A 22,354-nucleotide genomic window follows, 5' to 3' on the forward strand; every position below is an offset into this window, starting at 1 on the left:
TCCAATAGATAAAACTGCATGCATCAGAACTGATTTTACAGCTGCACATCTGGCTAACACATCTAACTTCATAATATTCATCCTAGTATCTGTGAGCAGTCAATGAAGGACATTGAAGGGTAAAAGAATCAGTTCCTTTTTTCAGGGCACTGTCAGAATTTCTATGGGATTTAGCTCTGGAGACTGAGCGGACATGGAAGGTTTAGCATATGGTTGTTTGGTACTTCTAGAGTAGAAGTCTGACTTTCTTAGATCCTTCCAGTGTGAAATGCAATGCTCCGATGGTCTGATTCCAAAGCTTGAATAAATGGGATGGAAGCATGCTGACCTGCTTGGTGAAGTCCTGGACGATGCTGTGCTCGGAAACCTGGGAGCCGATGGCGAAACGTCTCTTCAGCTGCTTCTCGATGCGGGAGAGCATTTCCTGGTCCTCCTGTGTGGTGAATCCTTCCACTCCTGGTTAGCAGCAAAAAAAATCATTCAGACAAACGTCAAGCTTACAAAAACAAACACCAGGCAGGTGTTCTGAAAGCATCTCTAACCCTCACCAGAGAGGCTGCCGGACAGAGCGGCGTCCAGAGTGGACACCTGGAAGAGCCTCAGGGCTTCGTCCACCTCTTCTTCTCCAGCTACAGGCTGCAGCTTCATCTTAGCCAGAGACTCTGCGACGCGGATGATCGCCTCCAGCTGCCTGTTTTCATTAACCATCCAAGGTGTGAACGCAGGAAATCAAAGAGGAAAAAACATGAGAAGCTTAACAAGAGACGTACCTGACGGTGATGGGGATGGAGGGCCGCTTGTCCGTCTCTCTCTCGTGCTCTCTGGCGCCACTCCTCATCACCACGTAACGATTCTTCAGCTTCTCGGCGGCCGCCGGCGAAAGCCGAGGGCCACATTTACTGCGAGCAAAAAACCCAACAGACTTAACATCCAGAGTCCATGATTAGGGCCCTTACTCAGACACGGCGTACGCTGCACTCACGTTCTGGCGTAGGCGATGTACTTCTTGAAGGTGGCCAGAGAAATCTCGCCCTCCACGCCTTCCGTCTGCGTCTGAGCGCTCAGGTGGACGTTCATGACGTGGCGAGCCAGCGTCTGTAATCAGAGGGCGGTTCTGGTGTCAGAATAAGATCCATTCACGCTTCATGAGATAGACGACATTCATTCAGGTTAGATTAGATACATATCCAGACCGAACGGAACCAAAAGATACCATTTATTGGCAAAACCCGAGTGATCGGGGTGTATTTCTCCACGATGTGTGTTAACTGAACCTGAACCCTATTTTCAAAGTCACTAAAGTTGTTAAATCACCAGAAACAGTAAAAAATAAAAATAAAAAAAAAGGGCGAATAAAATCCTAAAATAATTTGCCGTGCTCACCATGTCCCTCTGGTGGTCATGCTGGTCCTTGATGATGAAGATCATGTCAAAACGGGACAGGATGGTGGGCATGAAGTCGATGTTGTCCTCTCCCTTGGTGTCGTCCCAGCGGCCAAACACAGAGTTGGCGGCGGCGAGCACCGAGCAGCGCGAGTTCAGAGTGGTGGTGATGCCCGCCTTTTGGAGAAGCACAGATGCTTAGGTTACTATGGTAACCCCATTGTGTTTTGTTTTTTTTATAACCCACCCATCCCCTCTATCTGCTAACTACCTTTGCGATGGAGATGGTCTGCTGTTCCATGGCCTCATGGATCGCCACTCTGTCGTCTTCTCTCATCTTGTCAAACTCGTCGATGCATACCACCCCGCCGTCGGCCAGCACCATGGCTCCGCCCTCCATGATGAACCCACGGGTGACCGGGTCCCTCAGCACCGAGGCGGTCAACCCGGCAGCACTGCTGCCTTTGCCTGAGGTGTAAACCTGCAGCGGGAACATGAGTCAGCCTTACATCCCTTAGCCTGAGTGATGCTGCTGCAGCTTCTGCAGACGGTATAAATACCCCGATCGGAGCGCATCTCTCCACAAACTTCAGCAGCTGAGACTTTGCTGTTCCCGGATCTCCCAGCATCAGCAGGTTGATGTCGCCTCTACGGGTCAGACCGTCAGGCAGCCTGAAGAACACAGAACCAAACGGTTAGCAAACAGACGACCTTAATGGTTCAACCAAAGGACATTTGGATCCTCACCTCTTCCTGGAGCCGCCAAACAACAGGCAGGTGATGGCCTTCTTCAGGTCATCGCTGCCGTAGATGGAGGGAGCCAGGGAGCTCGCCAGAGAGTTGTAGACGTTAGGAGAGGCAGCGAGCGCTCTGAGCTCCTCCTCCTCCTGTGGAGACACGGATCCGGTGGCTCCACGACCTGCAGAACACAGAATGTGGAATTTAAACCAAAGACGAGAAAGAAGCTGAACGCCTCGATCTAAGGAGATTCATCTATAGACCAAATAATGTCAGAACACTGAAAAAACTCCAACTGTTTGGTTAATAGATAATATTTTTTCATTGGGATTTTAATGTGAGAAAACAACTGAAAGTGGCAATAATTTATAAAACACCAAAGCTAATTTATTTCTATGAAGCCTAAACAGGAAATCAGACAGGACAGGTTTAGAGCTATCAGGAGGAGCAGGGAATGTATGGAGTCAATTCTGTTCCATTATTGTTGCAAGCAAAAAAAAAACAAAAAACAGTTTTTATAAATAAAAAAAGCAATCTAGAAATGAAAATTTCTTATTAAAAAGTTTTAAATAACTTTTGTTTCTCAGAAAATTGAAAATTTCAAAATGTTTTTATCTATTTTGTATATACTAAAATCTCAAATTTTTTTTCTTACAATTTTTCTTTTACAGATTAGGTTTTCGGAACTGCATTCATTTAAAAATTGAATTTTAGATCACATTCTCTTTGCTACAAGTTGATGTTTGCTCTGGACCAATAAAAATGTGGCTGCTAATGTTCATGCAGACTAATAAAAATGAGTCTTCTGTCCCCGTCACAGAGCAAAGAGAATGATCTAGAAAATGAAATTTAAAATGACTCCTTTTTATCTAAGTGTTTGCAAAGTTCAATTCTGGTTTGCCTTTTTTTAACTAAATTATGTGCTTGCAATAATCCAATAATGGTAGTGACACATGGTGGGGGCAGCAGCATGCTGTGGGAGTGATCTCCTCATGGATGGGAAGATTTAGAAACCACCTAAAAAGTAGTTTCCAGTAACATCTTTCAGGGAAAAAAAGACACCCAGTCTTTATAAAACCATCTACTCTTTCCTGCCATGAGGACAACCCTGTCCTACGTCTTTCACATCCATATCCTCATAAATCAAACATGACATTTGTGAAGGCGATGCACATGCCTGCTCCATCCGTGTCCACCTGAATGCCGACCACTCGCAGATAGGATGAGCGAATCCCGACGCCGACGCCCTTCTCCTTGCCTGCTCTACCCTTCGTTGCAGCAACTTTTTTGATGGAGTAGATCCCCATGATGGTCACCCTGTTACCAGGCACCACGCGGTCGCACAGATACCTGGGAGACGAAGGGAAAACAGGTTGATTCTCTGCTAGAAGAACACAGCGCCATGGATCTGAATGGCTTCAGAGTTTTCTTACCTGTCGCAGTAGAGCTGGAGGTGGCGGGGCATCTCTCCATGGGGCACAGCGTCAGGGGCCTCCTGCAGACGGAGCGTCTGGAAGTCAACGCAAGCGCAGCGGTCCGGGATGATGAAGTAAGGATCCACGGGACACTTGAGCCTGCCGACATTCTCACTGAGTGGGGAACAAAAAAAGGTTAGAAATGGTATGGAGCAGACCTTTTATTTTTTAATTATTGTTGTATTTTGCTATATATATATATATATATATATATATATATATATATATATATATAAAAAATGTTAAAATTTTTCATTTATTTTTAAATAGATTTTTTTTTTCCTGACTTTCTTTTTTTTTTGTTTTTCAGGTTGAGTTTTATGAATTGCATTCATTTCTAGTTACATTTAACAGAATTGTCTTTACTTTTGCAAACTTCATGTTGAGCTGCGATTATATGGAAGGAATTTTGTTCCACTATTTTTGTCAAAGAACACATTTTGTAAACAGAAATTCAAAGAAAGAATAACAAATCCAGAAATTAACCTTTAAAAAGCTTCTTAATAAAAAAAGGGCTTAAGAGTAACTCATAACTGTTTATTCACATTTTATATTTTTAATTATAACTGTTCTAAAATTGCCTTTAAAGAAATTACATTACAACTTTTTATTCCAATTTCTTTTTTCAGATGGTTTATCCCATCTAATTCTGTTTTAAATTACATTCTCTTCACCTCAAACCCAATAGAAATGCCTATTCCTGACCAATAAAAATGTTGACAGCGTCCATAAAGACCAATATGCTCATCACCCCGTAGAAAAGCCCGACCAAAGAATGTGATGCTTAAAATGAGAAAGCAATCAAAAAAAACTCAACCCGAAAAAGTGAAATTTGAAAACAGTAAAACTTGAAAATACAAAATCTGTCAAAATCTTTAAGTAATTAAAAAAAAAAAAAAAAATCTAATAAAATCAGCAAAATTACTCTTCAAACCTTTTTTTTTTTAGAACATTTTTATGTTATTTATGTTACAACATTTTTCAAAGTTTAATTTCTGTTTCACATTTCCGTTTAATATCTTTGCTTGCACCGCCTCCCCACACACTCACCTGTTACACTTGCGCGGCAGAGCGTAGCCCTGCAGCCCCGGAGGGAGCGGGATGTTGTTGAGGACGTTGCGGCAGCCGCGGCACTGCAGACACACCTTGGTGGCTTTCGCTTTGACCGCTGTGGCCGAGATGATGATGCCGTGAACCTTCACCAGACGAGACACCTGCTCCGACTGACACAGGAGGAGTTGATGGTTAAAGGCCTGATCCATTACTTAAATCACCGTTAGTAGTGATGCAGCCATCTAAACATTTATTCGCCTCTTTGGCAAAATATCTGCTTCGTTTATCTATCCAGGAAGATTTTATGACAATAAGGCGTTTATCAAAACCATTTGTGAAAGACGTTTCACTTCCCATCCAGGAAGCTTTTTCAATTCAAATGTCTAGCGTTGACTATAAAGCAACTCAAGGCTATTTCTGACACTTGAATAGAAGAAGCTTCCTGGATGGGAAGCACAATGTCTTCAAACTTGGAAACAAAGTCCAGTGTTTTTTTTTTTTTTTTGGAATGACTATGACCTCGATGACTGAGAATCTTCACTAGCATATTTGTGAAAGGTTTTCTTTAAATCAAGTTTGGGATAATTTTCTCAGACGGAAGTGAAGTACCTTGAGGCTGCGAATGGATGCATGATGCGCGTCGCTCTTTAACATGACCTGGATGTCCTGGACAGTCTCCTCGCCAACAGGCCGGGGACGGGTTACCTCGTCCGCTACCTCCTTAGCAGCTTCCTCCAACTGTGATTCGAAACAGTTTGTGTCAGCGGAAAGAAATTATATCGGTGTGGAAAAGAAAAAGAGGAGGAAGAAGAGAACTAGTGAACTCACCAAGGGCAGGTTTTCATTGGGCTGCTTGTAAAGGCAGTCAGACAAATCTTCATCGAAGCTGGCGAGGTCCTCTACCTCCACCTCCACCCAGTACTCCCCCAAAGTGTAATGCCGCTTCAGCTCATCTCTGATTGAAATCAGGACAAATTAAACCGTGAACATTTTTTTATATCCTCTGTCACACTCTATTGTATTCATCTTCCCATAACTTTAACAACTTTCCCTGTTTCGGCTAATGGGACGATCCCACAGCATTATGCTGCCATCACCATGTGGTAACTGCAGAGATATTGTAGAAATGCCCATATCACCATCATTACATTTCACTGTAGGGACGGAGAGCTCAGATGGATCTACAAATTTAGTTCCCAACAAAGTTTGGGTTTTGAATGACGTAAAGTTGTAGTTTGGCCTCATATGGCCTGGTCTCTCATCTGGCTGTTAGCCTAGAAAACTTTGCACAGGACTTTATGAAAGTGTAGTGAGAAAACAATTTTTTGCAATATCATTTTTTATAAAGTCTAAATTTGAAGAGATTGCAGAGCAATTGTGCTGAAATTGGCCTCATGCATGTGAGAAAGCAGCGACTGCTGCAGCTGGAAACGAAGTGATCAGACCTCAAGGCCCTGATGCAGAAGTCTGAACACCCCCAATAACTTTATAATTCATGTTTTTTAACCAAGAACACTTCGGATATCCCTAACTTTACAAAATAAAAAATATATATACCGTATACAAAGAAACAGACATTTACGAACAATTGATCAGAAAATGTATTTATTATTTATGTTCCACGACCCTACAGCTTGTTTTCCTCTATATAGTCCATATTTACCTGTATTTATATGTAAAACCGGTGCGGTCGGTTCCCACTCGGAACTGGCGCAGAAACTCGCGGAATCTCTTCTTAATCTGGATCCGTTTCTGTCCTCCTTCATCTCCGCCGGGAGCTTCTCCTCCTCCGAAACTGTCGCTGTAATAAACTCCGGGGTCGTCAAAGCCAGACATGCTGCAGGTAGATCTTTGAAAGCCGAGGAAGAAGAAGGGTTTTTCTTTTCCGAAGCGGACAACAACCGACGGTCACCAAGCCGCACGGATGAAGAGTTTCGCGGGGAAAATAAAGTATCTTCCTGTCTGATTTCCCGCGAACGTCTTTCAGGAGCGCGCTTCTGCTAACTGCTGATTGGTGGAAACAAACAGCAGTTCTTTCTATTGGTCAGGGAAAAATGAAAGCATATAAGCGTCACACATAGGAGGCGGGACTTAACGGGAGTATGGCGCGAAAAGGACAACGGAGGGAGTGGCTATAAGCCAACACATGCTGGGGAAGAAAAAAATGGAGCTCCGAGCAAACTAGTTTTCATTTATATAGTTTGGAAGTTATTCTTGTCTTAAAAAATTTGAAGTATTTACAATATAATATTCTCTGTGTACATTAAACATTTGTAATCATTGTTATGGAATAAGTTAAAACTACACATCAAAGTTTTGAGACTTTTAGAAATGTGGTTTATTTTTCCTTTAAGATAACTGGTTCTGTTTGGTTAGATGCTTAAGTAAAAGTTATTTTATTAAACTGATTTTTTATGTGGCTAATATGGCTCACAGCCCAGGGCAGCATGCAGCATGGGAAGGAAACCCAAATCACATATGCAGCTCAAATGATTCTTTTATATTAAATGTATTAAATATTATTTTATTAATATTTTGCATTTGTCTGGACATGCACCCCGCTGTATAAACCCTTGCTGTCTCAGGAAACAGAATAGTGGAATCTGATTTAAAGCGCTGCATCGGTGTTAAAGGGCAATTTCCTGATTTTTAGAGAAGTTGGAGCAATTTTCACAAAATGATCAGATTACGTCTTTCAAATCTGAATGATTTTGAGATCATAAACTAATGATGAATAAACTTTCAACAAAGTATATAAAAGAAAAGTGGGAATCAGAGCTTTTAGATGAAGATTGGTTAGATATGTGGAAAACACATCAGACATACACCAGTTCACGGATATGGAGGAAGTTCACATGGAAAAATCTAATACGATTTTTCATCACGCCTTAAGTCAAGAATAAATATGGAATTATGGATCAGTGAACACCGACCACTCTCACATATTTTGGAACTAAAATTGTTCAATTTTGGAAAAGTTTACTTATCTTAGCCATAAAGGGTTATAAAGCACAAACATTTCGAGTTTTAAAGAACTTACTGGCTAGAAGCAGCACGGCAGAGAAATTAAAGTATTTAATGTTTTCACTTTCTTGCGCATCAAGATAATAGTGTAGATATCTTGACGAAAACAAATGGTGCACAGTGCCTTAGTTTTCTTAACATTACTTTAAAATTTGGGGCTTCATTAAAGAACATTTTATACTACTCCAGGTCCTCAACAAAGTTTTCAAAGGTATAGAGGAGAATGTTCTTTTTCCAATGATACTGGTGACATGTTTACATAAGGCCGTCCTATGTGCTCGTCCCCATTTTTACTTACCGGTGGTGAGTCTGACATAGTGGAAACATTGCAAATCTTCCTGTGGAAAGTAAGCTTGTATGAGCGATGCAAACAGCAACTTTTTAACATGAGGAGAAATGGGCTCGTGAATGCTCTCGCATATACAGGGTTGTGAATGTTCCTTTCCTTTTTAAAAGTGGAGAGGGTTGATCTTTTCACCCTTTAACAGGTCAGTTTATCCTTGACTTTCCTTTTAAGAGAAGTTTGAAACCTCCATTTAAATTTTCATGCATAATAAACAAAAAACAACCTCCAACCCCCCCAAAAAACAAGTTTTGGTGCCTTTCATAAGTAAAATCTGTAATGGTGGCAACTTGATCCTTTGATATATTTTTCTATAGGGACCTAGACTCAATGTGTTTAAAAATAAAAACTAACGCAGTAAAGTTTCTACAAACAGGATGTTTGACGGATGTCAAAAGGTTTGTAATGTCTGTACGATGTGGTCCTTCATGCAGACGTATTTGATGAGACGCCATCAAATTTTTCTCTACCAAAAAAAACCCCCACAATTCTTTAAGTCCAAAAGCTATGTTTATTGTTTTGGCATAAAAGGATTGAAGAAATCATTATCATAGTAGTTGAGGAAACAATAAACTGGTCAAATATTGCAGCAATCATTCAAAATTACATCCTTAAATCAAAGAGAAACATAATTTCTCTTGTTAGTGCAGGAGCAGTTTATTTCTTAGCCCTTTTGGTCTTCAAATGCAAACATCTACAATCCAGCATCTAAGAAAACAAACTTTCTTTTTCATTGACCTACAAGCGTAAATGTTACTTCCATCTTCATCAGTAACAGGCAGTGTGGCCTTTACAGCCGAGCAGTTAGCTGAAGCTTCCCAGCTCCTCTTCCTCCTCTCAGGATATGACCCCGTGCTTCCGACCAGTCTGGATGAAAGCATCCACGCAGCGGTCGATGTCGTCATCGGTGTGGGCTGCTGAAATCTGAACCCGGATTCTGGCTTTACCCTTCGGCACCACCGGGTAAGAGAAGCCAATCACGTAGATACCTGTGGGAAGGAAGAAGTTTAATCGGATGAGGTCCTGTGAAACGCAGACTCCTGTGGCGTCCTCTGAGTCGTGGCATCTCACCGTGCTTCAGCATGTCATCAGCCATCAGGGAAGCCAGACGCGCGTCACCGAGCATCACGGGACAGATGGGATGGGAGGAGCCTGCAATGGTGAAGCCAGCCTGCGTCATCTTGTTCCGGAACCTGATAGGGAAAAGATGGGGGGAGATTTAGAGCAACAATCACATGTGTTAGAATCGTAAGCTTTGATAGGATTGAACGTTTGAACATCTGGTTTATCCAAAGAGCAAACGAACCTCATGGTTTTTGCTGTCATACTTTGTGCGATCTCGCTGGAGGCGAGCAGCAGCTCCACAGCCCGGGTGGCACAGCCCACCACAGGAGGCGGGAGGGCGTTGGAGAACAGGTAAGGCCGCGAACGCTGCCTGAGGAGGTCAATGAGAGGCTTTGGACCAACGGTGTACCCACCTGAGAGAGGGAGTGACAGAGAGACAGGTTTAACTGAAAGAATGACCAAAACGTTTCCTTAGAACTGAATTTAGACGCTGGCCAAGCACTGCTACCCATATGGTAGACAGGATGAAGAGCATTGTTTATTTTAGTCATACACCTTGAATAATAAAGAAAAGGATCATATGGTCATGGGTGTTATGATACAAAGGAAAAAGTAGCCAGATTCCCACCTCCCTCTTAAAACCGATCCGTGCCGAGCTTGGATCAGTTAACCGTGCCGAGCTTGGTTCCTTACGGCCATTTACACACCACGCTAGAACGGTTCCTCGCCTCAGTGACGATCTACGGTACTACTGCTCTCTAGAGGACATTCAGGAAGTTTTTGGAGAGTCAGGCGAAGAAGGCAGCCTTTAGTGAATTTACTTACCAGAGTCGGCTTATAGGAAGTGGATACGACAAATAATAGTCTAAGCAGAGCTAACAGACGCAGGAAACGACAGATGTTGAGGTTCATCACACTGCTAAACAGAATCATCACTAAAAATCCTATGGCACGGTAGGGAGGCTAGCATTTTTATCAATGTCTGAAATTCATCATTACGGAGGCTGACAGTAAGATGACATGGTCTGCTCACGCGCTCTTGATTTCTGAGAACCGAGCCAGAACTGAACCACGCCGAGCCCTACTGATGAACTATGGCTCTTACGTGTGCCATAAGTTACAGGTAAGTTAATCGATTGTTGACATATGTTAAGTGTAAGTTATTCTAGCTCAGGAGTAACAAATTAAAAATCAGCGCAGTCCGAAGAAAGAAAATCAACAGGAGAGCTGAGAAGTAATGGAGGATGTTGAATGTGGGGGTTAAACTTTCACACCACCTTCTGTGTTCCTCCTAGCAAACGGCGACGATGTTCCCTTTGACTGAAACCAGGGCCTCTTTCAGGAGTTCGTACATAAAAGTCAGGTTAGTGGAGTTATTTTTAGATTCACGTAAACAGATTCAACACAATGAGCTGTGAATCTATGCAGCTCCTCCACAGTTACCAGTTACTCTGATTAATGCCTGCCTGGCTCTCAGCCTGTCAGGTGGACGGCCAAATCTTGACAGATCTGCAGAAGCGTCAAACTCTTTTCAAGTTTGGGTGCTGTTCTGAACGTCAACCAAAACATATTTCCATTGTCGTATGAAACCGTCACTAAAATGTACAGAGGGAGGGTTCTGGTGCTGGACTGGACGTACCTGCTGCTCCTCCCAAGGCTTTTCCCAAAGTGGAGTTCACGATCTGAACTCTGTCCATCACTCCAAGAAGCTCATCTGTTCCTCTGCACATTAGGAGACAGATTTAGTCACATTTCAGGTAGAAACAAAAAAACACCTAAACCTACACTGCAAAAACAATATAAAAATAAGTCAAAATTTCTTAAATTAAGTGTATCCACCCTTAATTTGAGCAGGTAAATGAGATAGTTTGCCAATGGAATGAGTATTTTTACTCTTAAAATAAGATAATTAGATAAAAATGCACTTGAAATAAGACAATGCAATTGTGTTTTCTTATTTTAAGTGTAAATTGTCTTGTTCCATTGGCAAAATGTCTCTTTTACCTCCTCAATTCAAGAACAAATTGACTTATTATAAGAAAAAAACAACTTATCTAGATTTAGAGTTTTTGCAGTGTACTTCTTTTAACTCCTCCCTGCCTGCTTTAGTTCTGTACTGTACCAGCTGTGTGCTTCCCTTGTTATCTGTGTTTCAGATAATTCTAGTTTCCACCATCCCTGAATGTAACAGCAGTGAATAAATTGTTCAGCCAGTGTGCTGAGATGTTGGTCAAGATTCAAGACTCCAGCAATCCGAGGCCCCGCCCACCACGCCAAAACAGGGCCAGAAGTTTAAAGCTGGAAAAAAAAAAAAATCTGCAACTGCAAAAAAGAAAAAACAAAAACTTGGACATGAAAAGTAGTTTAACAAAGTAGTTTAAAACTTTTTTGTCCGGTTTCAAAAAGTTATTTTTTCTCCTAGTTGCAAATTTTTTTTTTTGTTGGTAATTTCAAATTTTGCAGAATCAGAATCAGATTTATGGCCAAGTAAGTTAGCACGTACAAGGAATTTGACTTGGTGTTGATGTTGCAGACAAATTCGATATATATACAGAATCTGTAACTATATCCAATACAAAACATACAATATACTATATACAATATATATGCATATACTTTATACACAGTAGACGATGCGTTAATGTAACGCAGGAGGTCTGTAGATGCTATTTTGTTGTAGATTCTAGGTCCTAAACGGGGCAGGGAGAGAGGCGGTGTCAAGTGTCACAGGGTCTCTGGGCCTTGTTTATAAGGCTGGCAGCAGATGGGAAGAAACTGTTCTTGTGGCTGAGGTTTTGGTCCTGATGGACCGCAGAGGGAAGTGTCTAAAATAGTTTACGGCGGGGGTGCGAGCGATCAGCCACAATCGTCCCTGTATGTCCTCAGAGTCCTGGAGGTGTACGGACCCTGGAGAGATGGAAGATTGCAGCCAATCACCTTCTCTGCAGACTGGATGACATACTGCTGTCTGCCCTTGTCCTTAGCGGTGGCACCAGCGTACCAGGTGGTGATGGAGGAGGTGAGGATGGACTCAACGGTGGAGGAGTAGAAGTGCACCATCAAGGTTATTGGCAGGTTTAATTTTTTCTGCTGCTGCAGGTAGTACTGTACATCCTTTGCTGGGCTTTCTTGGTAAGGGAGTTGATGTTCAGCTCCCACTCTAGGTCGTGTGAGATGATAGTTCCCAGGAAGCGGAAAGACTCCACAGTGTCAATAGTTGAGTCACAGAGGTTCATGGGGAAAGCTGAGGCTGAGTTCTTCCTGAAGTCCACAACCATCTTCAATGTTTTTAGAGCGTTGAGCTCCAGGTTGTTCTCCCTGCTCCAGGTCGCCAGATGGTCAACCACCCACCTGTAGGCGGACTTGTCACAATCAGAGATAAGTCCGATAAGTGTGGTGTCATCCGCAAAACTTTTGAATAGGGCCCAAAATAATTTCTCAGTTAAAAATGTTTTTGTTCTTCCCATCAAACTCTATGGCCTCAATTTAACTCTATTTTTTCCCCAGTAAAATAACTTTTTTTTCCTGCTTTTTCTATTCGTTCTGTGGGGGTCATTGTTTTTTTAATAATAATTTTGATAAAAAAAAGATGCAGCTATGACCTTTCAATCAGTCCTTCAAGGTTTTGCCATATTCTAGATTTCTAATTTTCTCTGCTTCTAATAAGAGATCAGTGATACTTTAATGTTCTGATATAAAAATGTCTTTAGGTAACACCCTCTCCTCCATTGCAATAAGAGCACAATCTTCCTCACCGTCCGCGAGGCCCGAGGAACCCAGTGGCGTGACATTCATCGATGAACACCATGGCTCCGTACTTTTCAGCGAGGTCACATATTCCTTGGAGGGGAGCCACATCTCCATCCATGGAGAAGACTCCATCTGTCACTACGAGGCGCATTCTAGAAGACTGAGGAGGACAAACCCATGAAAGGAACTCACAACCAATCAAACATGATTTTTAAAGGGCTAGTGCTTAAAAAATGTTTTCTCAATTTTTTTATACACCTGAGCTTCTTTAAGCTTATTCTCAAGGTCATTGAGGTCCATGTGTTTGTAGCGCAGCCTCTTGGCCCGGCACAGGCGGATCCCGTCGATGATGGAGGCGTGGTTGAGCTCATCTGACAGCACGGCGTCATCTGGGCCCAACAGCACCTGTGAAAGGTTATTTTCTACTTTACCGATGAAAGACACATTTTTTTCCTTTGTTCAGGGGTAAAGGAGAGTAAATGTCGACGTACTTCAAACAACCCGGCGTTTGCGTCGAAACAGCTGGCGTAGAGAATGCAGTCCTCCCTCTCATGAAACTCTGCCAGCTTCTGCTCCAGGTTTTTGTGCAGATCCTTAGATACAAAAACAAAAAGATGCTCTGCAAATATAACCTTTTTCTCCCAAAACAACCACCTAATTTTAAGGCATCTTATAAGTATTTTAGTTGATAGAACAAAAGAGTTTAGACTTGTTTGCCAACTGATTCCCAAAGTGAGGGTCGTGACCCGTGGGATTCTATTTTACAATCATCTTTAATTGATTTTCTTGAGGTTTATTTAAATACTTTGTCATGAGTTGAACCTGGTGACATTAGGTCTGTCAGGAGCTGAAACGTTTGAGGAGTTGTTAACACATCGAACCTAGAGAGTAGGGGTGTAAATCATATCCATCATGGCGATTCGATTCAGTATCAATTTCCTGACCCAACGATTCGATTATTTTCGATACTCAAGAATACACCACAATTCGATTCATTGATTAATTTTTAATTAATTTTTTTTTTTTTTACACCTTACAGTCTAAACAAAGTTTCAAGTTTGAAATAAATCAATGAAAGCTGTAATATCGTTATGCATTTTTTTAGGAAACAACAGCAAATTACAGAAGTAGAAAAGTTGCATCAAAAAATACTGCAAAAATACATAATCAGTGCAATGAGTGCAATGCAATACCTCGGATCCAGACATCCCCGCCCCCTTGAGAGATGCTCCGCTGCACCTCTTCCAAATTGTAGCTCACAGCAAACAGTCCCGCAGACAGGAGGCCGGCTTGTTTTGTTTTATGACCGAAATTGCGGAAAACAACTCGTGAAGTTTGACCCGCTAGAAGAGCGAGGTGCGCGAGAATGCTGGGACCCTTTTTCCACCTGGATCTCCGCTCTTTTTGGCCCTCATGTCCCTCCGTCGTCGGACAAAACTCGCCCCCACTTCCTCGCCGCCTCAGCCGTATCTAGACCCACAGCGTGTAGCACAGACCACGCTTCAATATTGAGCATAAATAAAAAATGTCTTTGTCAAGCTTACTGCAACAAACTGCTGTAAGAGAGGAAGCGAGGTAGCAGGGCAAAATAGGTTTAGCGCCACCGCAGCACGGGAGGGAGAATTACGTCCAGGAGGAAATGGATAAAAATAGACCGGAGGAATAAAAAAAAACATGAATCGATACTATTGCGGACGTATCGATGCATCGTCAGCTGTTGGATCGATGCATCAATACAAAACGATTATTATTTACACCCCTACTAGAGAGAATCATACGTTTTCCAAATTGTTTACTCTGATGTGCTGAAATAAATGGCTGCAGATCATCTAATTACGCACCATTCTTTTGGTGAAACATATTTGTGACATTATAATGCTGTGGACATTTATATATAGATAGATATACTTTACCGTGGGGCAAGGAAGGGAAACTGTGTTTTTTAGTAAGATAAAATGAGTGAAAGGAATGCAAACATTAATGCACTTTTCAGATTTTTGTGGGCAAGATATTTTATAATGTTCTGTCCACTTCCTCGCCATGCATATTTCTGTGTTTGTCATGTTCATAAACTCCAGGGAAATACACTGAAGGTCAGGAGTGAGGAACACTTTTTTTAACCGGTTACATGGATTTAGCAGTTTTGGGGCTCTGAGGGCATTAACAATCACCTTACCTGCGTCCCACAGATGAATCTGACAGAGCTCAGTCCAGCTCCGTGCGTCTTCAGAGCATCTATTCCCGCCTGCACCACCTCTGGATGACTGGACAGGCCGAGGTAGTTGTTGGCACAGAAGTTCAGGATACCTTAGATGGAGATTTTCCAATCAAGAGAGAAAATACAATATAAATGAAAGATTGAGTCATAGACAATAAACATTTGGTAAGATTTATCATGGACAGTATTTCACAAGACAGCTGATGAACTAAAGCAAAGTGGGGGCTGTCATAATCCAGCAGAGTCAACGGCTGAAAAGGCTTCATGCTGAAATGTCAACAACTTGACAGAGGATCTGCTTTGGTTGCAGGACAGTAACAAGGCAGAGATTAGAGCTGCAGTCATGCACGCCATTGTCAGGTTTAGAGAATATTTCATTTTAAAGGTTAAAACACAAACAGCAGGAAATAAAGAAAAAAAACCTAAAGCGACAGAAATTATATCTTTAGTAATAACTCAAAGATTAACATCATGAGGATTATTTAAGGCTGCTCTTTCCCGTAGAATCAACTAAACTCACATTATAGGGCTGGACAATATCTCCAAAACTTATATCACGAAATATTTCCCAATTTCAGTCGATAACATTTCAGTTTACCTCAATGAAAAGAAAAGAAAATCATCAGAAAAACAGCCAAGGCCACCTACAATAGATGGCTGTACAAACTGTTAACAATTATTTCACCAAGTTTATAAAACAACATTTTAGAAATATGAACTTAAATAAACAATATACATAAAACCCAGAAATGACAGATGCTGTATTCATAAAATGTAACGATTATTGAAATTTTAGAAATGTCATATTATCATTATTGAATGATGATTGATGAATAATAATAATAATATGATTGACTAACAAGTCATATAACAAAAATAATAATAACAACAAGGACATTTTATCAAATAACAAAGTCATGTTCAAATGATCTGTTTCTTTGGTTTTATTTCAAAAGATTTGTCCACAATAAAAGTCCTCTGGTGACATCACACAGTTCACATTACCATTAAATGTGTAACGCATTTTTATGCTTGTAAATCAAATTCCTACTTTAATTTTTGTTTTATCCTGAAATCCCCATCAGACATATTTGTTTTCTAACAACAGCAGGTTAACTCAATAGTTTGCTGTAAGACATTTGATCCATCTCCTAACTAACCCTCCCACTTCTGACTTCACTTTTTATACCGGCAGCTAAACTTTTTCCTACCAGTTCACTTGAAATGTGGTATATCAGTTTTTTTTTATGTTTTGGAGCACAGATTATTGAAAGAATTCATCATAAAATGTAATATATCTGTAAAATTGCTGCTCTAAGTGGGTCGCTCTGTCAGCTTAGGTTATGTTTTAGAGTCTCTATACCCCAGTTAATGATTAATCAATAACTAAATTAGTCGATGATTATTTCAGTAATCAATTGATTGTTACAGCCCTACATTATATTCCCCCCCTATTTTTGTCATGCTCATGTTTGGATTATCCATTAGAACCCCCCCCCCCAAATAAAAAACAAAAAAAAACATACTTGAATTCTTATGAAATTGAAGTACAATGTGATCTAAATTGCAAATGTACCAAACAGCTGAATAATTGACTTTCCTGTCTCTTCTGCTCAATCTAATCTGTACAAAGCACAGAATATTCCTTTAGACTTTTCCTTAAATCATTTGTATTTTAGGTAGTGGTGAGCATAGATAATTTTTTTTAAATCAATATTAATCTCACTGTAATCTTGGAATTAATCTAGATTAAAATGGTTCATTTGAATTCTGCCAAAGGGCTTCATGAATCAGAATCAGAATTACTTATTAATCCCTTGTGGGAAATGATTTTCTTGCTGTGAAACCGTTTACAGAAGAGTGAAAAATAGGATTGTAAGCACAAATAAGATATAAGAATAAAATAAGATAAAGATGATATGTGTGTGCTGCCAAAATAATAATTAAAAGTAAGTCTTTGAACAGGTTTCTCAAGCCAGGTGGAGCATTAGACCAGGGGCTCATCTCCTGTTCCCAAAATTCACCACAAACTACTACTACTACTAAGATAACTGGCGATGAACATAAATAATATTAAATAAGAAGCAGTTGTGTTTATTAAGTGTTGATTCAGTGTTGGATTAATTAATTGTACATAAGTTATTCTACTTTAATCATATTACTTTAATCATATTATACTTACACATTTTGTTATCTCTATCTTACTCATATTACAAAGAGTGTTAAAACATTTAGTTTTGTTTGCTGTGTCATTAATGTTTTGTAAGTCTGTCCAGGAGGGATGCTGACTGCTGTTAACAGATGCCGTTAAGGGTGTGGAGGAGCATGGAGAACTGTGCAACTAGATAAGGAGAGGGGTTCTCCTTATCCTATGATGTCGTATGATGTTGTACGAAAATTCTGGTTTCAACTGGGCTCTGTTCCCTCCCCCTTTAGCGGTTGAAACTAAATTGTAATCAGGGCGTTCTTTCAATAAAGAGCTTGGAGGGCAGATACTGCTTCAGAGTGGGTTGGAGGTTGTAACTGAATGCAGTTTCTGATCCCCTCTCCTTGCAAGTAAATTATACTCAATTCTCTGTGTCATCCTTTGTGCAGGTTGCTGAATAAGGTGTTTGGTGTTTAAACCTAACATTCAGATAAACATAAATTCTGAACTGTAGGCCATGATTTACTATTTACAGTAAGTAGCTTTGTGTCAGTCTGAGCTCTATTTCTTCTTTTTCCACCAGTTGCTCAGGCAGGCCAAATAAAATCTGTTTAGAATGTCTCTTATGATGTGAAGATCCTGAGGTTTTCAAAAATGTATTACATGAAACTCTAGCTCTAGAAATGAAACAGACTAAACAAATAATATTGAAAGTTTTTTTTTTTTTTAAGTGTCCCATTTTACCCATATTTAACCAAGCAATCATCAAAAAGCAAACAATGTGTTAATCATTCATGATATCGTGCTAAAATGAAATTTAAAACAACATAACATCGCCTACCTAAAGTGAAGGAGAGCAGTTCCCAGCTGGCATCGATGCACAATGACACAGAGGTAGTTATCATTATTGACAGATGTCCATTGATCACCTAAACATGTCGCCTCGGTTCTAATATTTATTTCATTAGTTCATGTTTGTTGTCAAAAAACAACAATTTGACAGTGTCTTTCAGTGATATTAACTTCACTACAGAAAAAAAAACAATTAAATAAATAATCTATTGCTCAAATTTAAGGGGAGTGTTGGCCTAGTGGGTAGAGCAGTGCGCTTTTGCTCTGAGAAGATTGCAAGTACAAGGTTCAGTCCCCACTGTCTGCACTATGGGTCCCTGAGCAAGACCCTTTACCCACACTGCTCCCCGGGTGCCGCACAATGGCAGCCCACTACTCCCAAAGGGATTGGTTAAATGCAGAGGTAAATTTCTCCAGTGTGAGATCAATAAAGTTCAGTTATTGTTGGCCTTGTGGTTAGGAAATCCTGAGGTTCTGAGTTTGAGCCCCACTCCCACAGACTGCCACACTGGGTCTCTGACCTTTAACCCCACACTGCTCCCCAAAGGGATGGGTTAAATACAGAGAGTTCATTTTGTTGCTCTGTACCTGTGACAGTGTATATGACAATAAAAGCTGGAAAAAATATATAAAAATTGACATTTACCGTGAATAAGATATTGAAGTTGCTATAACAGCTTTGTGCGGTGTTTTTGTCTATGTGACAATAAAAAAACATCACCTGTACAGTTAGTTGTCAAATTGTAAAGCTTCTTAATTGGAAATGTTAAAAGTGACACTAAAACTGTGCTTTTTCTTAGAACAGAGCTCAAGCTGTTGCGCAAACATGAACGCTTTGCAGATAAACGCATAAAAATATCAACTTTGCATGAAAGCTCATTTGAATGAATGCATTTTTATAATGTGATCCGGTTTATTTTAAGTAAAAGAAGGAAACATCAGCCTCCACTGCTCCTACTTTTCTTTTATAGGTTTCTACTTAATATAACTGCGGATAGTGTAACCAACACTCACTGCCACGGCTGCCTTCCACATTGATCTGTGCGCCCTGCTTGGAAGTGATGATCCTCTCCGCTTTCCACGTCCCCGCGGCTCGGATCGTGTCCAGCTCGTGCTCCAACACAGCTTTGGCCTCAGCGACAGCCGCGTAGCTCCGTTTCAGGGCCGGTTCCGAGGACGCCAGAAGCCCCCGGACCGGTTTGACCAAACTCCGGACGGTTTTACCGAGAGACATGTTGCAGTGATGGCTTTTTGGTGTCACGCTGCAACGGTTATGAGAAGCTAGGCAAGCGTGATTGCGTCACCACTTGCTGATGGGTGTATCTGGTTTGGGCCAATCACGTATCGGAGAAGTCTAGCAGGTGGGTCTTTTCGTCCAATCAAATTCTTACTTTTTTTATATAGTTGTTTGTTAGGTAAACCATAAAGTTATTATTATATTTTCGTTTCAATAATTGATTTAGCAAAAAAAACAAAAAAAACAAAACAAAACAAAAACAAACAAAAAATACCTAAAAAAGATAGCAAAGAAAAAAAGACATTCTTGGTGAGGTAAAGAAATGTTAGTATTTTTCCTTATCTATTACACAGACATGACCTGAGTGTTGATCCACTGAGGTCATCAAATGTTTTCTCTCCTCTTGTATTCCAGTGGTTTGTATAATTTAAGGTAGAAGCCAAAAACTCAGCAAGCTTCAAGGTTCGAAAACACAGTTTCACATTGAAATCTCCCGTTATACTCTGCAGTTTAAAATTATTATTCTTCAGAGCAGAGCAGAGCATCCCTGTGTTTTTTACAACTCACTGCCATCCAAGTAGCTTAAATAAGAAGGCTTAAGATGCAGTTTTGTTTTGCTTGGCAGATTTTCTAAAAGTTCGATTAAATCTAATGTAACAATAAAAATTTACAAAAAGATTTTATATCTAAATGAGTTCTATTGATTGTTTTTATTGCAAATGAAAGATTTTAGGCCGGTAAATGTTATTTTTTTTGGAATATTTGTATAAATAACTGTGAAACCTATCAGTAATATGTGGAAACCCAAAGACACATGATGTTTTGTTGTTTGTCTGCAAGTATTTAAAGGGTGTTTTAGAAAGGCGACTGCAGGAATTGTGAACTGTCACAACTGCAGATTATCTAGTTTGCTATCTTAATAGGATGTCCACAGAGTCATAAAGCTATAGGCAAAATAATTTAAAATATAGTTGCTTTTAACTTATGCTTGATGATACAGTTTGTTTTTACTCTTTGTGGTAAATAACTAAAATCAATCATCTCCCTATTTTTCTCATAAACTGAACAATAAACACTGGCCAATATCTGCTTAATATCCCACTAAATCGATAAAAAGTAGTGATACCAGTTACCTAACCACAGCTTTCCACATCTTTCTAAATTGTTTCTAGATGTATTAGGGCGGGGTTCTTTCCTAGATCAGGTATTATGACATGGGAAGCGAAAGATCCTTTCTATGTTTTGCAAAGCGAACTGATGCATATTCCTCCAGTGTGCAACACTAAAATTTTTCATATTTACACGATGGACAGTCTGTATTTCCATGTAGAACAGAGCACAAGCAGATGATTTAGAGTCTGTCCATCAGTGTATGCCGAGCAGCGTGGGAGAAGTTCATGATGATTAAAATAATTCTGCTAAGGAACTGCACTGTGTTTCTGTAAGGATTTAAAATAAAATTTCCATTTTGAAAAGTACTTTAAAACATTGGTTTGTTTACATTCTTCTATTCAAATGACCTTTATATTTCCTATAAGATAACACGATGTGTTATATTTTTAAAAGGCTGATCAAGTAGTTTAATTGATTTCTGTTCTTTCAGAAAAGGCCATTTCAATTATTGGACTGTTTAAAAAAAAACATTATTGACCACGTTTTTACCTCTTGGCTCAGGCTGAAAATATTGCCCAGCTGATCACAGCATTAAAAAAAAAAAAGAAGGAAAAAGAAAACAACTTTGACGTCCAGTCAATAGCTTTAGTTTAATATCTAGTAGCTCTCTTTCATGACTTGTGTAAATTCAAAATAAAACCTCACTATGCGTAAAAGCTGGAAGTATAAAACCCGGGATTTTTCCACATCCGACAACATAGATGTGAAACATTAGACAATAACACTATGTTACATCAGAGCTTTAATAGTTTACATGGTTTTTTATAGTAGCTTTTTACCCTTCATGTTACCAATATACATATTTATAATATATTTATATACATTTTACAGCAGTATTACACGTAACATATCCTGCAAATATTTCTTTGTAGCAACATCTTTTGTCCTTAAACACTAGGAATGTAACCGTATAAAATGTGCAAAAGTTTGCTCGCATACAAACCCCTCATAATGTCAAGTTAAAATCTCTCTTCTTCCTTTAACAGCAGATTTTATTCTTCCAGTCACAAGCAAGCTTTGTCTCCAGCGCAGAGTAACCAAACATGTCCAGCGTTCCTTCAGCATAACAGCCTCCACTTAATCATTCATCAGGATGACTTCTCCACGTTTTAGCTGATGGCGCCGGAGCTCGGACGGCATTGTTAGTGCCTGGGTTAAGACTCGGAGTAGTTGGCGTCCTGTGAGGAGCTTCGCAGGGATGGCAGGCGCTCAGCAGCTTTTGCTCTTTCTGCCAAAAACCTGTCGAACTCTGTAAAAAGCCACAATTATTCAAGGTTTAAGTCATTCTGAGATAAATATGATGGCACAACGTTATTATTAAGGAAGATCAGGGGAAATGAATAACTCTAGAAGAAGTCATAATCGAGCTTTTCCTCCATATTCACAGCAAATCCAAAACCTAAGGGAGAATTTTGGAAAACTACACTTTGAAGTAGGGGTTCCCTAAAGTGGGACTCGTAAATAAGTAAATATTTATTTGTTATAGCACATTTCAGTAGCAAGGGAATTCAAAGTACTTTAAATCATAGAAACAGCAGAACAAATGTGCAGTAAAATCATAAAAATGTGCTTCACGTATACAGCAAATTATCAAAAACATAAAAAAAATCTTCAACCAGGAACAGAGGACTATCATAGGGAGATTTTTTTATGTGGATTTGTTTATGGCCTACAAATTAAAGGCAGCTCTAAACAGCTGGGTAGAAATGTAAAATCTAAAAGAAAATGTCACATTGAATAATTTAAAAATACTTTTGAAAGAAATAATTTCTTTTTTATGCAAATGTAAATGAATGTAAGTACTTCACAACATTAGTGTACCGTATAAATATATAGGAGTAAAATAATGGGCTCTATGCACAGCTCCACTACTTCCTGAATTTAAGGCAGCTCCTTT

General features: G+C 39.9%; 2 protein-coding genes across 2 annotated transcripts; both read right to left on the minus strand.

Annotated features, from left to right (window-relative positions):
- Positions 1-211: 211 nt before the first annotated feature.
- mcm5 (minichromosome maintenance complex component 5) lies at positions 212-6,601 on the minus strand. The gene is made up of 14 exons (XM_015390373.1): positions 6,313-6,601; positions 5,478-5,604; positions 5,259-5,387; positions 4,647-4,819; positions 3,555-3,710; positions 3,299-3,471; positions 2,131-2,302; positions 1,944-2,055; positions 1,655-1,864; positions 1,384-1,560; positions 983-1,095; positions 771-899; positions 549-691; positions 212-456 (listed from the first exon to the last, which is right to left on the minus strand). Exons 1-14 carry the CDS (start codon positions 6,483-6,485, stop codon positions 227-229), a joined length of 2,217 nt encoding a protein of 738 aa, XP_015245859.1. The 5' UTR covers positions 6,486-6,601; the 3' UTR covers positions 212-226.
- A 1,912-nt stretch (positions 6,602-8,513) lies between these two features.
- On the minus strand, positions 8,514-19,330 carry gcat (glycine C-acetyltransferase). Its single transcript, XM_015390381.1, has 9 exons — positions 19,062-19,330; positions 15,008-15,138; positions 13,323-13,424; positions 13,090-13,236; positions 12,837-12,991; positions 10,721-10,803; positions 9,323-9,494; positions 9,088-9,209; positions 8,514-9,005 (listed from the first exon to the last, which is right to left on the minus strand). The coding sequence occupies exons 1-9, from the start codon at positions 19,279-19,281 to the stop codon at positions 8,854-8,856; spliced, it is 1,284 nt and encodes a 427-aa protein (XP_015245867.1). The 5' UTR covers positions 19,282-19,330; the 3' UTR covers positions 8,514-8,853.
- Between the last annotated feature and the right edge of the window lie 3,024 nt (positions 19,331-22,354).

Source organism: Cyprinodon variegatus, unplaced genomic scaffold (assembly GCF_000732505.1).
Source record: "Cyprinodon variegatus isolate N-32 unplaced genomic scaffold, C_variegatus-1.0 Scaffold495, whole genome shotgun sequence".
NCBI lineage: Eukaryota > Metazoa > Chordata > Actinopteri > Cyprinodontiformes > Cyprinodontidae > Cyprinodon > Cyprinodon variegatus.

Bases quoted from the DNA above. Each gene is read 5' to 3' on its own strand.
- mcm5 (XM_015390373.1), bottom strand. From the start codon at position 6,485: ATGTCTGGCTTTGACGACCCCGGAGTTTATTACAGCGACAGTTTCGGA. The intron at 3,472-3,554 runs GTAAGAAAACTC...TTCGTCTCCCAG, and splicing joins CTCCAGCTCTACTGCGACAG to GTATCTGTGCGACCGCGTGG. The intron at 900-982 runs GTGAGTGCAGCG...TTTTGCTCGCAG, and splicing joins TACATCGCCTACGCCAGAAC to TAAATGTGGCCCTCGGCTTT.
- gcat (XM_015390381.1), bottom strand. From the start codon at position 19,281: ATGTCTCTCGGTAAAACCGTCCGGAGTTTGGTCAAACCGGTCCGGGGG. The intron at 13,425-15,007 runs GTAAGGTGATTG...TTTGTATCTAAG, and splicing joins GATTCATCTGTGGGACGCAG to GATCTGCACAAAAACCTGGA. The intron at 10,804-12,836 runs GTGAGGAAGATT...CCTAATGTGCAG, and splicing joins TTCCTCGGGCCTCGCGGACG to AGGAACAGATGAGCTTCTTG.